The sequence below is a fragment of the Podarcis tiliguerta genome, assembly GCF_965153285.1.
Source record: "Podarcis tiliguerta genome assembly, chromosome: 2".
NCBI lineage: Eukaryota > Metazoa > Chordata > Lepidosauria > Squamata > Lacertidae > Podarcis > Podarcis tiliguerta.
The window spans coordinates 109,551,996-109,570,738 of NC_139535.1; the positions used below are offsets into that span (position 1 = coordinate 109,551,996).

At 42.2% G+C, this 18,743-nt stretch overlaps 1 protein-coding gene across 3 annotated transcripts in view; it reads right to left on the reverse strand.

The window, feature by feature from the left end:
* LOC310671520 (cyclic AMP-dependent transcription factor ATF-7) overlaps positions 1 to 18,743 on the reverse strand; it is a 108,773-nt gene that overhangs the window by 35,165 nt on the left and 54,865 nt on the right. For all 3 annotated transcript variants that reach the window (XM_083427717.1, XM_083427716.1, XM_083427715.1), the window contains exons 3-4: positions 5,731 to 5,827; positions 722 to 840 (exon numbers count right to left, since the gene is read on the reverse strand). In XM_083427717.1, coding sequence (XP_083283843.1) covers positions 722 to 840; positions 5,731 to 5,827 — 216 coding nt within the window. The remainder of the gene's footprint in view (positions 1 to 721; positions 841 to 5,730; positions 5,828 to 18,743) is intronic.

Below are 18,743 nucleotides of genomic sequence, written 5' to 3' on the forward strand. Positions count from 1 at the left end.
GAAGTGATCCCTCTCCCTTCTTGCCTCAATGACCATAGCTGGAACTGTGCTTGGATAAAGGTCAGATCTCAACACTGGGGGTAAGGAAGCTTCCCTGTGTTTCATCCTCTTACTGCAACCCACTAACTTCAGTTTAGTTACAATGCAATTTCTCTGGGCGGAAAACATAGTTTCTGTGGTACTTTACGTGCCTGTCATTATTGATGCCAATCAAGCATTTAAATGCTAGCATGCGTTCACAAAACAGAAAGGTGATGTGGCTGTTGTTTTTTTTTACTCAAAGTGCCCTTAACCATCTGACTGCTATAAGCAATGAATGAACCACTGTATGCAAAACACAAGCAAAAAGGACCAAAGGCATGGAGCTACAAATAAGAACTTTGCACACAGCTATTGTCCCCAGCTTAGGAAGCAAGATGAAGACAAAACTATGGCAGATCTGGGAAAGTTGCTGAAAGTGAGCACCAAACTAGATTGCCTATTGATCTGACTCAATATAATGCCATGATTTCACGACTACCATGTGGCATCATATGATGCACTCAGTGCAGGCCACTGTTGGAGCAAAAAGCGACAGTAGATGAACCCTCTTGGCTCGTAATGTTTGCTGATGCATGCATCTTAAAATCCCAAGATGAACATAATTTAAGGACACCATGGAACAACAAATCCCCTTACAGCTCTCAAAATTTTAGCTCAATGAAAAGGCTTAGCCTCTTGCCTTTTTCTCATCATCTTCTGTGGCTTTCTTGAAGTCATGTTCAAATGAACTTGCCAACTCATTGAAGAGGCCAACTTCCTCACAGTTCTTCAAAAAACGGGTCGGTGTCGGCGTCTGATCTGTTTAGAGAACAAGAGAAAAAGACAATGAAAAACAAGTTCAAATCAAAATATTCACCAAAGTTTTCAAATTTGTACAGTTCTCACTTATATAGATCAAAAATTTGGCAGGATTGAAGTAAATCTTATGTCATGTTGTAATACCTAATCAAAGAAACTGTGAACTATAGAATAGAATAGGAAAACTGATGGAAGGGAAGGACGGAAGTCAACAGCTCTACGGAGCATAAAGTAGGATATATGTAATAAGATTTGATGTTTTACTGGTGTTGGTGGGTGATCTTAAATCTCAATAGAATAAATCTCAATAAAAATTATTTTAAAAAACCACAACAAATCAAAATATTCACTTCACAGAATGAGAAGCCTGGGATTATTTATTCATCATAGAATTTCCTGAATGTTGTTTTCAGCCTGTATTTAGGTGGCTAGAATTATACATTTTACACACACATTTCAGGGATCATATATTTGAAATTTTTTTATAATAAAAGAATAGGAACAGCCAGCTGCAGATCACTTCAGTTCAGATAGTCGGCACATCCCTGATTTGTCAGTTATTGCCATCTAATCCAAGAACAACGGAAATAAGAGAAAGCTTCTGGGTGTATGGACCTGATACCTTAACACTACATGGGCTCAACCCAAATGATAACCCCTGACACCACTCATCTACACAAAAGCCACATTTCTGAATATTCGTGCTTTGGTATTCTGTAACTGTCACCTTGACTACAGTATTGATTCATATTGGAGCAACTGAAGAAGCTGTAATGGTTTGTTTTAAAACTTTAATATCTCTGTTAAAAGACAGTTCCTCTAAAAAGACAGTTCCTCTAAAAAGACAGTTCCTCTAAAACAGCAGTGGAGAAGTCCTGGGACAGGTCCCAATATGACATGCAAGGCTGTTTTCCCCAAACCAACCCACTATGCAGCTAACATCATATGCGATGTCAGATATGGGGCAGGCAGACATGGCTGGATCAGTTGAGCAACTAAATTCCCCATGGGGAACACCATTGGCCAACTGATCCCTGCACTGTAGGAAATAAATGCTGATCAGGTCACCTCAGTGTCTCTCAAAGGGCTTCTGATACTCACAGCCTTAGTTAACTAATATAACAGTATTCTGGCCCATTCCATCTGGGCCAGCCTAAATATCACTGAGAAAACATATCTGTCACTTGTGAAGGGCTTCACCCTTTTGTCAATGGTCTCACTAATATCTTTTAAGTGCAAATTTAAGGCAATCTACAATTTAAGAGGGACACGGGTAGTGCTGTGGTCTAAACCACAGAGCCTAAGGCTTGCCAATTGGAAGGTTGGCGGTTCAAATCCCCGCCACGGGGTGAGCTCCCGTTGCTCGGTCCTGCTCCTGCCAACCTAGCATGTCAAGTGCAAGTAGATAAATAGGTACCGCTCCGGTGGGAAGGTAATCGGAGTTTCTGTGCACTGCTATGGTTTGCCAGAAGTGTCTTAGTCATTCTGGCCACATGACCCGGAAGCTGTCTGTGGACAAACACCGGCTCCCTCGGCCTATAGAGCGAGATGAGCATGCAACCCCAGAGTCGTCTGCAACTGGACCTAACGGTCAGGGGTACCTTTACCTTTACAATTCTTTTTATACCTTTTTATTTTTACTCATACATATCTGTTTAAGAACATTTCTGGCACATCAGTGGCCTAAATAAGCCTACCACCAATTCTCTTCCAATTTACAAAAATCTTAATGAATTGTAATTAATTGCTTTACCAACACCCCCAGCCCCCCGAAAAACCCACCTATTCTTAATTGCCTAAAGATGAATCTTACTTGCCATAAACTGGAAGAGTGACTATTTAGAAAGCATCAGTTGCTTCACTTCTGCCCCCGAATGCCTATTTCCAACTACTACATGAACTTGTTTCTGCTTTGTACCGAAAGTGCAGTGTACATTCTGCACTAAGATAAAATTGATTTTTTTTTACCATGTCTGCATCAAGTAAAACAGTGCTCTGAATTATGTATATTTGGATAGATATGCTTATTATGCATAACTCGTTTTACTGCTGTTAGCTATGGGAAAGGGAAGCAATTACATAGTTAGTTATAAAGGTAAAGGTACGGGCCAGTCTCGACAGACTCTAGGGTTGTGCGCCCATCTCACTCAAGAGGCCGGGGGCCAGCGCTGTCCGGAGACACTTCCGGGTCACGTGGCCAGCGTGACATCGCTGCTCTGGCGAGCCAGAGCTGCACACGGAACACTGTTTACCTTCCCGCTAGTAAGCGGTCCCTATTTATCTACTTGCCCCCGGGGGTGCTTTCGAACTGCTAGGTTGGCAGGCGCTGGGACCGAGCAACGGGAGTGCACCCCGCCGCGGGGATTCGAACCGCCAACCTTTCGATCGGCAAGCCCTAGGCGCTGAAGCTTTTACCCACAGCGCCACCCGCGTCCCTCATAGTTAGTTATACGTAGTCACAATAAATTGCTCACAGCTTATTTTCAAATCCATGAAGCCTAAAGCCATGCTCCACCCCCTCCCACAAAGGAACTTGGTGCAGTATAGCTGCAGAAAGATGGGATACAGACTGCCTTGGTGAAAATCTAGGTCCACATAACTCGGATTTTGCTGGACTTTTTACTAGGTTGGCAAGCTTAGAATCTCAAGGGAACCTTCTGTTTGCAAATTACATTATATGGTCTCACAGAGAGAAAAGTCTGATTTGTTCTTGCTGGGAGAGACAAGCTGTGTGGGCTGATATTTTCAGGATGTTTGCAAGGACTGGAGAGGAGTTCTGAGTGACTCATCTATTTTACTGCATAACTGCCGCAAGAGGAATAAATGACTTGCATCTCCTACCCTTGAAATGGTTGCTATCAGCACCACAATGCACAACTGGAGATGATGGCAGTTGTCAACACTGGAGCACCGTGGATAATTTTGTGCTCGGCAAAAGGACTAAAAAAAATGTGAAAAACCGATTTGCTCTGTCCTAGCTCCAGCTGTTCATACCCACAATACTATACACAATTCTTCCAGCAGTTCCTTTATGTGTCCGGAAGAAAAAGTTCCAAGAGGAAGAAGGATTCTGCTTGTAATACATTAGCACCTGGTGAGAAGAGGGTGGCTACACAGAACCAAATGGTGACTTCTGAACTTTTTATATAGCAAGAGTAAAAAAAATGAAAAAAGGACTGTATCAATAAGTGCACCTAAGAGGTATTTCCTGTCAGTGCTGAGGGAATGAAATAAACCACACCTGCCAAAATTCTACAAGTTTTACAACTGTCACAAGCCTGTTTTCGGTGTTTTTTATGGCACAATGGCTGTTTGTTTGTTTATAAGGCTTTTATTTAGATATGCAACATGGAAAACAAAGGTGAAAAAAGTCAAGTAAAAAAAAAATCCTACCCAACATAATCCACCCACACTGTTAACAGTTCATCAGTGAATGCTGGTATGTTTGAGACCATTATGCTTGGTTAGAGGCCAATCAAACATAAGGGAGTATGAAAAAAGGAGGACTGTGGCAGATAAGGAGGGGGAACTATATTCTTCCAATAATCTTGTCTTAACAACCAGATATGTAAAGATGCTCCTGGCAACACCTTATTCACATGGCACTGGGGGGACTTGGGGAAGCCCATCTAACAATGTTTAGAAAAAATAAGGATAAGACAAGAATCTGTTTGTATTGTCTGTTTTTCTGTCTGTGTTGTTTATTTGTGTTATAAAATGAATAAAAATTTTTTTTGGGGAAAAAGTATATTGCCAAGTCAGTATTATGAAACGGTTATCACGATGTTGACTACAAACCAGTTTGGGACGATATATCGATCAGCCCTAGTACCAAGCCCTGTCCCTGGTACTTGGTAACTTCATAGCTCTCACTGCTGGACTAGAGAGCAGGGTCTCTGATGCTGATCTTAAGGCTCTCTCTCTCTCTCTCTCTCTCTCACACACACACGTGTACTTGGTGGTCCTTCAGACAGTGTGGTCCCAAGCCATTTGTGGCTTTAAAAGTTAAAACCAGGCTCTCAAATTGTTTGCCTATTACAGTCACAGTGTAATAAACCACTCCAGGCATGGAACGGTGTATTATGTCTGGAGGACAAAACTCTTAAAAGTGTTCTTGCTGCTGCATTCTGCACCTACTGATGCTTCAGGGCTGTCTTTCAGGGCAACCCCACATAGAGGACATTAACAGTAATCAAACACAGACTAATTCTCAAGCAGAAACTCCTGCATATAACAGAATATTTTTCTTCTTTCACTAATCAATAGAGAAAAGCCATTCCATTCAGTGATTGCAACCCTGCCACTTCCTTTAAAGGATTCACAAATGAAGGATAATTGACAGGGTGCGGGGACATTCCTGCAACAGCCTACAGTTTATGGCAATAGCCTACTGTTGAGACAGCCAGGTATATTTTCCTGAAATCTTGTATAAAGGGTTGCATTGACTGTGCCTGTTGAGAGAGACTCATCTGGACTCTGCAAATGCACTCCCAGCAGCAGCCAATGCATGAGATGGAGTTTCAAATTTATTAAGTGACAGCCTAAAAGCTTCAGAAAATTGACACCTGGGAGGAGGGAAGGAAGCAGAGCTCGTCAGCTTTTGTTTATCACCCTGAAAAAAGTATGAAGAAATGTGAAAAGCCTTTTGTCTGTACATTTTTCACTCTTAAACACAAAACCTGGTGTTGCCACAATACATAAAGAAGCAGAGTTCTAGAAGCCTCTCGCTTTCTTTCTTTATTCCTTCCTCCCACCTCTTTCTGAATAAATGAAGGTCACAATTTGAGTAGAGAAGATAATATTCAGTGCATCTGGTCTCTGGTATTGATCTTACAACTGGACTGTATTAAACGTGCCACTTTCCAAACTGACCTAGATTGTAACACGTACCTGCTATGATGACTGAATCCGTTCTGGCAGGACCGAATTTCAGTGTCATTTCATGCTTGAGTTTATGAACAGCCAGGTGGTCCTCATTTGTAAACCTCTAAAATGCAAAATGGCAGGGAGGAGGGGAGAGGAAAGAGAGAACAATAAGTGCACAAACACACTTAATATTATAACTGTACATTCTACACCAGGATTTGGGGTGGGGTGGGACTGCCCCAGGACAGCGGCTATAATATAATCACTACAAAGTGTAAAGCAAAAACAGAACAGGCCAGATTGTGGGAGAAGTGCTGCATGAACACATTTTCTCTAAATGGAAGGGGGAAAGCCATAACATGTTGAGCTCCTGGCTAATAGAGAGAAATGGGTTTAATAATCAAAATTTAAAAAGGGAAGAAAAAAGGCAACAGCGTGTAGTTACTGCACTAGACTAGGAAACATGAAATATTCTCTCTGCAGTGCTCTGCAAAATGTACCACTTTATTATTGACTAATGGAGAGGGAAATTATTTACTATTGGCAATGGAGGGGTAGGAGTAGGATCAGTTAATGGCCTGAATTGTGCCAAACAGAGCTGGCATCTACAAGGCGATTTGGTCCTCAGTTTATGAAACATGACTGAGCTAGGCTGGCTCAAGATCAGTGGCCAATGGCTACAAATACAGAAATGCAAGAGCTCAATCATCACTCCCAATGAACAAGGGCCTCTACATCTCGTGTGCCAAAATATGCTATGTTCCACCTGCAATATTATTATAGAAAGGAACAAAGTACAGCTGGTCCTGGTCTCTGGGACTCTACTGGTAATACTGGATTTCCCACACGAGAGCTCAAGGTGAAGACAGCCAACCATGATTAATCTTACAAAAGGCAGGTGATAAAATGAAATTGGGCAATATTTGCATGTCACCAAAAAACATCCATAAAGACCTTTTGCAATATTGATGGAAGTGAACAAATAAAAGCTACAACATTTTCAGAAAGAAATAGTTTTTAACATTTTTTTGTTTTTATTCCCTACTATAGCACAAATGAACCAAAATAGCTTTCTTCAAATGGGAAGTGTGCTCTTTAAATGTCATTATAAACTTAGACCAAACTCCGAACTGAACACTAAACTGAATATATCAAGGCTTCATTTATCAGAATTATTACTACTTCATTTCCCCCACTGAACAACAATTTGCTTCAGTGAATTGCCTGCCAATACTGACTGGCCTCTCCAAAACAGAACCAAATCCTTTTAAAGCAGACAGTGCTTTATACAACAGTGAAGACATGACCATGACCATAATCAAAAATCAGTTCCAGAAAAATGTGGTATAGCTGCAAAAGATGCACACTCCTGAGCATTTTTACCCCCCCCCCCCAATTGACTGAGTGGGTCTTCTCCAAGTACAGTGGTACTTCAGGTTAAGTACTTAATTCGTTCCGAGGTCCGTACTTAAACTGAAAATGCTCTTAACCTGAGGCACCACTTTAGCTAATGGGGCCTCCTGCTGCTCCTGCGCCGCCGGAGCACAATTTCTGTTCTCATCCTGAAGCAAAGTTCTTAACCTGAAGCACTATTTCTGGGTTAGTGGAGTCTCTAGCCTGAAGCGTATGTAACCTGAGGTACCACTGTATGACTTAGTTGGAGATCACCCATAAGCCACCTCAGCCTTCCAGCTTTATAAGACTAATATTTTTTACTACTGTTTGGAACTGACCCTGAAGGTATGGATTAGAACCACCATAAAACAGTGCCCCCAACACTCATCCTGCAGAGCCAGTCTAATCAAAATGATTACCCCCCCCCCCGCTATTAGACCACTTATTGTGCCATCAGGAGCAAAAACTAAGTTGAAGGTATGTCCCATTCCATGTGCCGGACCAATGACAACTTGAGACAGCTCACAAGCAGCCATAGCATGAATGTCGAGGTCACCAAACAAGATAGTCCTTGGCTCCTCCAACATCACATTTGAGACCATCTTCGCCAGCAATCAGAGAGACTGCCTCTCTGGCCCAAAAGCAGATACGGGTCCTCCAATTCAGCTACTAAGAGATGTGGTTCCTTGGTGATGGTCACAGAAGTCTGATGGACCATGGCGACCTTCTCTACCCCTCTGGTCTGCCATAGTGTTGCACTGAGTACCTGGGTGAGCAGAGCTAGGTGAAATCAAGCCCACCTTCCTCAACCACCCAGGTCTTGGTGATACATGCCAGATTGGCTTCCTCTTCCATGATTACATCATGAATGAGTGAGGTGCTTTTTTTTCACGCTATGCATCTAATGAATGTTGTTGCAAACTATACTTTCCAGATCACTCCTTTGCCTTTTATGACTTCAACTCAATACTTCAAAAAGCACTAAGAATTTTGAAAGTAGTTAGGATGAGCAAAAGCAGCGTGAAAGCAATTTATTCACTCTGGAAGGTATGGAATGAAGATAGCAAGTAAACCATTTACCAGCAAATCTGCCACTATTTCAAAAGCAGCTTAAAAAACAAAACATTCAAGGAAGAAAATAAAATTAAAACCCACATCTACAACTCCTATTTCTTTGACACCACAATCTGGTACGGAACTAGCGGATGGAGTTTTTACTTTGGCAGAATGGCAAGCAGTGGCAGCAGGACCATAAAACACTGTAATAGGGAGTCAAAACTCATTTATTTGCCACCATTGAAGGATTTGTGGCATCAAGTTTTTCCCCCCTTCAAGTGCTGTAACACTGTGCCATATTTCAGTAGGGATTGGTAATCAAAGCACTGTCACTGCCATATAATCATGGCATTTGAAGAAGTAATCCATGTTGCTCAGTAAAGCTCAGTCATGGAGACTGTGGCTTCCACTCTGATCTTCAGCTACATTTTGTTTAATCTTAGAAATTCTCTTTATGCCCTTATGTCCCAGAATACAGAAACCACATACTGTACAGAAGTTCTGATGCAGAGGAGATGTCTATGGAGATGTGTGTGCAGTAGGTCTTTGGCTGAGTGATCCAACACAGACCCAGAAGCTGGCCTGAGGTCCACTCAGAGTAAAATGCTCTGCAAGCCACCCAGGGGGAGAAGGTGCTCTTTTGAAGCCCAGTATTCAGATTCTTCAAAATGAGGATGAACCAGGATTTACAGGTCCATAAAGTTATGAAAAGTCATAAAAAAGCAGAGACATCACCTTGCCAACAAAGGTCCGTATAGTTAAAGCTATGGTTTTCCCAGTAGTGATGTATGGAAGGGAGAGCTGGACCATAAGGAAGGCTGATCGCAGAAGAATTGATGCTTTTGAATTATGGTGCTGGAGGAGACTCTTGAGAGTCCCATGGACTGCAAGAAGATCAAACCGATCCATTCTGAAGGAAATCAGCCCTGAGTGCTCACTGGAAGGACAGATCCTGAAGCTGAGGCTCCAATACTTTGGCCACCTCATGAGAAGAGGAGACTCCCTGGAAAAGACCCTGATGTTGGGAAAGATGGAGGGCACAAGGAGTAGGGAACGACAGAGGATGAGATGGTTGGACAGTGTTCTCGAAGCTACCAGCATGAGTTTGACCAAACTGTGGGAGGCAGTGGAAGACAGGAGTGCCTGGCGTGCTCTGGTCCATGGGGCCACAAAGAGTTGGGACACGACTAAAAGACTAAAGAACAACAACAAAAAAATCATGAACTGCCTACAGCCCTATGGTCTACCCTAAGCTCCCAGCAGAGAAGGCAGAGGGATAGGTGGAAGCCATCTGGCCAAGTAGGAATGTCAGCCTCCAAGACAAGATGCTGCCCCTTAAATTATACCTAACTGAGAAGGGCATGCAGAATGACTGCTTCACTATTTTGTAATGCAGCTGAGCTCAGACTGTTGTTGAAACAGTTTCCATTGCACCTGGGGTTTACATTGGGAGCTGGCTCAGGTCCTGTCCTGTCTGACCCAGCCTTAGCTACCTGGAATTCGGATACCTGTTATCAGACTCATGGAACAGATCCAACTGCTACCAGCCTTGCCAGGACAAGATACATGCCTCTGTTCTAAGCCACATTTGTTTACAAGCTTTCAAAGGATTTTAATTGCTCTGCAATGTTTATCGTGTGCAAACTGAAACAGATTCTGCTGCTTTCTGATGAATGCCAAAACCTGGAGACTAACCATGGCACTTCAGTCCTAAACCATGCCTCTCCACACAGAAGGGAAAGCGATGGAACGTGAGATGAAAGGATAACAGTCTGAACCACAGTACTAGCGTTTTAATCTCTTCCCCCAACTGACAAGTTCAGACTCTGGAAGGACTCCCTTCAGACACTTAAAAAGAAGTGGAGAATGGCTCTGGGAGCTGTAGGCATGTGGTCTTCTCTTCCACACCAGAAAGACTGATTTCAAATATTTAGAGAGAGAAAACGATAACATGCTAACTGCACCTGTTATAAGGATAATGGGGGATTCATTCAGTCCTGTGCTTTGTGAATACAGAGTCCATTTGAAACCTGTTTTAATAACCCCCCAAATCCAGACATGCTCCTCAAAAGAGAACATTTGATCAGAGACACAGATGATGATAATTTACAGTATATTGTGGTCTCTTCCAACTCTATGATTCTATGATTCTATATAACCCACCCTTTTCCACAAAAGGTTCTCAGAGTACCATACAAAAAGAAGTACTAAAACAGTCCCTGTCCTCAGGCTCACAAGATATGACACACAAGGAAAAAGGATTTGGATGGAGTTGGGAAAAATAAGCTTACGTTATTAAAAGTTAACAATTTTAAAAGTTACATATGTAAACTGGAATAACTGTTTTGGGCACCGCACATACAACAGAACACACAAGCACATACCACAGCATAGTCTACTGAATACATAAAGGTAAAGGTAAAGGGGCCCCTGACCGTTAGGTCCAGTCACGGACGATTCTGGGGTTGCGGCGCTCATCTCAATTTACTGGCCGAGGGAGCTTCTGGGTCATGTGGCCAGCATGACTAAGCCGCTTCTGGAGAACCAGAGAAGCGCACGGAAATGCCATTTACCTTCCCGCCGGAGCAGTACCTATTTATCTACTTGCACTTTGACGTGCTTTCGAACTGCTAGGTTGGCAGGAGCAGGGACCGAGCAACGGGAGCTCACCCCGTTGCAGGGATTCGAACTGCCGACCTTCTGATCAGCATGCCCTATGCTCGACCAATTGAGCTATCCTTAATCTACAGAATGCTTCTTTCAAGCCCAATTTGTATGTTTATGTATACACTCTGTAGCTGCCAAGGAAAGCCTTTGCAAGCACATGTTTCCCTGTGGTTGCCTGTTGGGAGACTCTTAAGACAGTATAGATCCCAGGGACAGCACTCACGCCCTGGGTCAGGAGCTAATAGGTTGACCTGAGGATCACTGTGAAAACTTGGGGAAGGCAATGAGAAGAGAAAGAAGGAACAGAAGCAGGGCGGCCTGAATTTTCAACTGCAAGTGTTTGGAATAATACAACTGCCAAATATCATTTCTGCAACAATACATTTTATAATGCAAATTTACACTGATATGTTTTGCAACTAGTTTTTGTGTTCCTGCTCTTCAAAAAAAGAGAGCAATAATAATAGCTTTTTTGGGTATCAGGAAGAAAAGAGAGTATGGCCATATTCAGAAAAGGAAGATTTTATCTCAGCTTGTTTTATGTAACTGTCTTGCAAGTTGGGCTGTAATGTTTTTCTCAGCTAGTGTTCACATTAAAACAGTAAAATCACTCATAAAGTCACTCAAATCAACATAATCATAACATTAAGCTAATTTCATATCCGCAGCAATGAACAAAACAGTTTCATCCACTTTACACCTCAGTATTAAGATGGCACTGAAACTCCACCCCAGCCATTGGCCATGCTGCCTAGGCCTGATGGTGGTTGAACAACATTGTGGAGGACCACAGTTTGCCCATTCTAGAGGGTCAATCTGCCCTGTCCGTTTGTTGGCTTACTATTGCTGACTTGTATCTGTTGTCAGTGAGAGTATGCTAAAAGCTGTAATGCAAAGGAACTTCAGCATAATGCCAGCACCGATCATAATCATGTTATCCTGCTTTTATAAAATCTCATAGAAAGCAACAGGTCATAAAATGACTGGCTTATGTGCCCTGCAAAGCACCTTCAGGGTATATTGCCAGGAAGCTTGCAGAACAAATCCTGGCAGGCTGCTACAAACCTGGAGGCGAGAACGTGGGTTGAAACAAAAGGAAATTTGTGCTGTCTCAACCTTTGGGAAAGGGTTGACTGTCTTGGAATTTAACTGATGCTTTGCGTGTGATAGATTTTAACAAAGTTACAAAGCTTTGTCCTTAATTATCCCAAAGCCCCTGTTGTGGCTCTTTCTTCTTTGGTCCATGGGTAATGTATAATAGCAGCACAAGACAACTGTAGCCCAGCCAATTTGCATTATGTGAACAGCGGGTCTCATGAAAGGAAGCCACTGGCTGATTAAAGTTTTCTACAATATTTTTTAAAGGATTTAGAACTCAGCCATAAATTAAACAAATCTACCTGAAACATAGGTGTGGCCAGGGCTCCACAAACCCAGTCCTCCAAGTTATCAAGCAGCTGACAAAAAGCTAAGAAAGGAGTCTCAACTTGCTGATTAGAAGAGACTCCTGCTGTGGCTTACCTTCTTGAAATCCCAGGGCAATTTTTGATCTTCTTCATATCCTTGCACAAATGAGAAAATATTCTGCCTCTCTACCAAGCCATCTGATATGCTATGACAGGGCTGCAGTCGGATAGGGTTCCAGTTTTTTGTGAATTTGCCCCCCCCCCAAATAAAAGTTCAACTTTTCTGTCCAGATTTTCACTGTTTGAAATATGGCAACCCTACGCTGTGAGGACTCTGTACGGAGGGAGAGGGCTGAAAGCAACCTCAAATAATGGGTAGAAAGTCAAGCAATGTTTGTGAACCCCTGGGTGAAGTGTTGCTAAAGATGGAAGGCCGTTTTCAAGGTAAAGGGACCCCTGACCATTAGGTCCAGTTGTGACCGACTCTGGGGTTGCGGCGTTCATCTCGCTTTATTGGCCGAGGGAGCCGGCATACAGCTTCCGGGTCATGTGGCTAGCTTGACTAAGCCACTTCTGGCGAACCAGAGCAGAACACGGAAACGCTGTTTACTTTCCCGCCAGAGCAGTACCTATTTATCTACTTGCACTTTGACGTGCTTTCGAACTGCTAGGTGGGCAGGAGCTGGGACCGAGAAACGGGAGCTCACCCCGTAGCAGGGATTCGAACCACCGACCTTCTGACCGGCAAGTCCTAGGCTCTGTGGTTTAACCCACAGCGCCACCTGCGTCCCTGGCCTTATCACTAACCTATTACAACTTGTTGCTTAAGTGGTTAATGCATTGTGCTTGGAAAAGTACTGAGCAGCTGCCACAGCAGCAGGGGGCACCAAACCATAGTGGGCACATTTTAATTAAAGCACCTATTTCCTTTTAACAAGCTTGCTATATGGTGAGCACCCAAGAATACTTAATGAACAATCTTGGTTGGAAAAAGACTGGGCTGTGGCAATACACTGAAACAACTTTCTTTTGTTCCTTTGCAAACCCACCATTTCCATCTTGCAACAGGATGTCTGTATCAAAAAAATAAATAAAAATGAGGGTATAAAACACACAGTGCCTTTTAGAAATTTCAGATGAACATTACTGAAAAAGTAAATTACTTTTCCTTCAATTTTACTGGCAGCTTGCTGAAATCAAGAAACCCACAACGAGACGTGTTCCTTTGGGAAACAGAGTGCTCAGTGCATTTATGTGCACTACAGCCCGAGAAAGTTGCCTCATGCTTAAATTCTAAAATGTTATTTTTGGCTCTGACAGTTCCAGGGACCCATGTGGATATATGCCTTTTACTTGAAAAAATGTGCTTACATCCTGAAGTATGATTAATCCGTGTTCTTTTGTTTTCATAAACTATATCAGAAATACAAGCTACATTCTTGGGCAACACTTATTTATATTACGAGCAAGCCAAGTCGTGCTTGCTTCGGCAGCACATATACATTATGAGCAAGCCAAGTTTCACTATCTGAAAATGTATGCAACTTTAAACGTTGCCCGTTGCTTAACCCTGAGCCAGGAATAACAAAATTAAAAATAGCGAGTTTTTGCTCCCCCCCCCCTTTAAGCTGCAAGTTGGAAAAATACACTCAATGCATGCCTGCCATACGCCTCCTCGCTCACATGAGCTAGGTTTAAAATGCTTGACTTAATTTTTAAGTTTCATTGTTTGAGCTGCAGGAATCCTCTTTAAGTCACCCAGTAGAAAAGACCATTGTGTTTATCGCATAGTAATGGCTTCACATGAAAAGCTTTAACAATAATGAAAAGCTTTAATAATATTAGCAGTGTTCCTGAACAAGCCAACTTTGGCTCGGTTCTTCTGAGTCACTTGGATTTTCTTTTTCTGCATTTCTCTGTGAAAACCTATGTATAAAGCAGAAAGCAGCACTTCATTGTTGCGGAGTAGGACTGTCTTATTAAAGACCGGGAGCAAAGTGTATACAGCTTGAATAGGTTACGTTGGGCAGATGCATCTTATTCTGCAATACTCCCTGATAAGCAATTATGCACACAGTAGTCCCATGCCAAACAGAATCTGTGGACCTCATAGGCACACAAAAATAATGCATTGGAACTTTCCTTCCATTTATGTGCTCCCACCCAACAGAAGGGATGCGGGTGGCGCTGTGGGTTAAAGCCTCAGCGCCTAGGGCTTGCCGATCGAAAGGTTGGCAGTTCGAATCCCCGCAGCGGGGTGCGCTCCCGTTGCTCGGTCCCAGCGTCTGCCAACCTAGCAGTTCGAAAGCACTCTCGGGTGCAAGTAGATAAATAGGGACCGCTTACTAGCGGGAAGGTAAACGGCGTTTCCGTGTGCGGCTCTGGCTCGCCAGAGCAGCAATGTCACGCTGGCCACGTGACCCGGAAGTGTCTTCGGACAGCGCTGGCCCCCGGCCTCTTTGAGTGAGATGTGCGCACAACCCTAGAGTCTGGCAAGACTGGCCCGTACGGGCAGGGGTACCTTTACCTTACCCAACAGAAAATGAATGGGTTACATATAGCCTGTGCTCTAAAACCAAGCAGTCAGAGGATACTTTCTCTATCCTCCACACTCTCCTCTCCCTGCCACAAAGACACAGGCCATTCAGATTGACAGAAGTAGTTTTGCTTGCTTGGAGGAGAGAGCAGCAAAACCTATACGAGCACCGCTTCAGGATGGGTGCCTGAAACAAGAATCCTGACCCTTCTATTCAGCTGCCCACTTAATACTGAAGATGTAAAGCCATGACTTCATTTTCAACAGAAATAGCCATCTGAAAATGCGGTGTTTTGAATGAGACAAAAACGTTACCCAGTGGAAGTGACTAATGGTGACTAACACTTTTGCAAACACAGCTGAGCCATAGAATTCTCACATAACCTCAAACAAGCCAACTGTATCAGAGCATTTATAAACCTGCTTGCATCCTATCATCTCAGTTCTGCACTCAAAAATAAAGATTCTGTCGGTCTATTACTAAAGCACATTGCAAACCTATTTGTTGTTGTCGTTTAGTCGTTTAGTCGTGTCCGACTCTTCGTGACCCCATGGACCAGAGCACGCCAGACATTTCTGTCTTCCACTGCCCCCCTCAGTTTGGTCAAACTCATGCTGGTAGCTTCGAGAACACTATCCAACCATCTCGTCCTCTGTCGTCCCCTACTCCTTGTGCCCTCCATCTTTCCCAACATCAGGGTCTATTCCAGGGAGTCTTCTCTGCTCATGAGGTGGCCAAAGTATTGGAGCCTCAGTTTCACGATCTGTCCTTCCAGTGAGCACTCAGGGCTGATTTCCTTCAGAATGGATAGGTTTGATCTTCTTGCAGTCCATGGGACTCTCAAGAGTCTCCTCCAGCACCATAATTCAAAAGCATCAATTATTCTGCGATCAGCCTTCTTTATGGTCCAGCTCTCCCTTCCATACATCCCTACTGGGAAAACCATAGCTTTAACTATACGGACCTTTATTGGCAAGGTGATGTCTCTACTTTTTATGATGCAAACCTATTTAACAGATGCCAAATTGAGGTACGACAGAGGACAGCTTCACATATTCACAATCATATCTACTACCAAATATTTGCCCCTCCCCAATATCCTTGAATGGATATAATCATTAGGTTTTAATCTCCTGCCTACTCTTACATCATAGAAACGCTTATGAAAGCAATAAGTAGCATATGTTTCATGACTATATATCAATGACACCCCTTGCACAGACCAATGTAACCCACCCAATCTGCCATGTTAGACGACAGGTTGACATGCACAAGTATTTAGTTTCTGAAATTCATAAACTATGACGCCATACAAAATTGTCCTACATAGAAACTTAAAACCTGTTACATTAAAACATTAAACCCAAAAACAATACAAGCATGGAGTGACTACCAAACTATGGTTAGAGGTAATAAAACACAGAAATCAAGAACTAGGCAATCTTTCTGCTGCAACATTTCCTCTCTACATGTTTTCAGCACAAGTTAAGAAAATAAGCCTTTCTTTCTTTTTTTAAAGTAGTTATGAATTCAGCAGCTTTTATGACTCAGAACCTGGGAAGTGGAGTCATGGTCAGGAGGCCAAAAATAGCATTACTTCTTGAGCTTAAGAGTGGATTTTTATTTATTTATTTTTACAAGACACTGTGATTAGAATGCTGGTCTTTCATTTGAAAGATCTGAACTCCCCATGTTGTCACCTTGTGTAAATCAGAAGTGCCAGGGCCAAAATGATGTGGGAGCAGTCATGTTTGTTAGTCATCCACTTTTCAGGTTTAAGGTGGACTGAGGAGTTTTATAACCCCCAAAGAAGCATGTGGATGAAATGGGTTGAATTAGCATATCTCAAAATTCTGTTTTCCCACAGCTGTACCACCTTTTTTATAGTTTATCATTTCTGCAAATTTCTCTCTTACCCTATAACCACTCCTTAACTGTAAGGATTTATATTATTCACCATTTTGAAGTACCATATTTTTTTACCAGTAGGAAAGCCAAAACAACACATGATGCTAACTGAACAAACTGTTTACAGGATTAAAAGTAAGTGTGCATAGGATTATAGTCTTGCACAACAAAAAAGCACAAAATACACAATCAAAATAAAAACAAAAACAACCCAATGACCCTCACCCATAATTAGCAATTATGTTCAATGTCCATCTAATTATTTATGATTTTTTTTAAAAAAAAACATTTCTACAATCAAATCCAGATGGTCACCAAACAATTTCCTACCACTTTATTGATTCTGCCAAATGTGCTAAGATTCTTATAATAATCCTCATTCAGCAGAAAATTTGGCCTGTATCAATTGGTTAATCTCAGGCATTTCCTTTTTTTGAGGATTTATTCATATCATGTGGTGTTCCTAGCATTTTGTATGGAGTATGGTATTAACTACAAGTTTTAATTAATGAATACCTCATAATTTTTGGTTCAGAACCTATCTAATCATAGAAAATTATTTGATTTTTTCTGCATCTGCTTTGTTTATTTTATCTATTGAAAAATTATGAGACTTTTAAAAAATATGGTATGATCTTCAATTAAATTTAGGAATGTCTGTATTGGCAAAGAACTCATTGAAGCCTTTGTCCTGTGGATGCCTCAAACTATACATAAATTTATAAAATGCAATAAATACTGCTAATCTCTCTTAACATTGTTGTTTGGTTATTGAGGGATAATTTTCTTCCTTTTATCTCCTTTTATCTCTCTCAAAACACTTTTAAGGCTTTTGCAGCTTATTATCTACTACATATTTTTTTTTACTTCCTCCAGCTTCATTATCTCGATTATTTTTATTATGTTGTTCTAATCCTCTGACCTTTCAAATTAAACTCATCTTGTTTTTGTTTCTTAGTTTATTTACATAGGAAGACACGCTTATAGCAACACCGCTTACATAAACCTTACTTGCATCCCTGGTCATTAAAGATGGTATACCAGTAGTGTTAATACTAAAATCCTGTAATAACTGCAGCAATCTACTAAATTGAAATTTATTGCCACATTTTTCTTCTTTGTAACTCTAAAATGTAGGTCAACCACCTTTAAAATAAAAAGAGTCCACAGACCTTGCTAGTACAGAACATTTTTACTGACTTGTCTGCCTAAATATACTTACGTTAAGCATTTGGGACACATCCGTTGTTTGAAGAAAGAACAAACAAACCAAACATTTATTTACAAAAGCTGCATTGCTTGGTTTCTGCAGGCAATTTTAACTTGTCACTGGCAACCAGTGGAGTGGTTGTTTATAGACTGAAAAAGCAGGTTATATCCAATGAAGCCATCCTTTAGAGCAAAGATTTCCACCTCAACTGGCTGATCGCCGAAGAATTGATGCTTTTGAGTTATGGTGCTGGAGGAGACTTGAGAGTCCCATGAATTGCAAGAAGATCAAACCTATCCATTCTGAAGGAAATCAGCCCGGAGTGCTCACTGGAAGGACAGATCCTGAGGCTTAGGCTCCAAGACTTTGGCCACCTCATGAGAAGAGAAGACTCCCTGGAAAAGACCCCGATGTTGGGAAAGATTGAGGGTACAAGGAGAAGGGGACGAGAGAGGACGAGATGGTTGGATAGTGTTCTCGAAGCTACCAGCATGAGTTTGACCAAACTGCGGGAGGCAGCGGAAGACAGGGGTGCCTGGTGTGCTCTGGTCCATGGGGTCACGAAGAGTCGGACACGACTAAACGACTAAACAACAACAAAAATGGGACTTCCCCTCCCTCACCTTGCCCCACCCCATCTGCTCTGGAGGGGTAAGCAGGAAGGGGAGAGAGTAGAGAGGAAGTCCTATGTATATGCAAGTATACCTGTTATAAGGTGCCTGCTGATCTCTCTTTTGTACCTTCAAATTATCTATGTACAGCTGGTATGATACTTGTTACGGAAAAATCTAGGTGTGAGGCTGCTCAGTCATCCAGCTCGTCGGGCAGAGCCCGTGGGTCCCTGCGGAATAAAGGAAG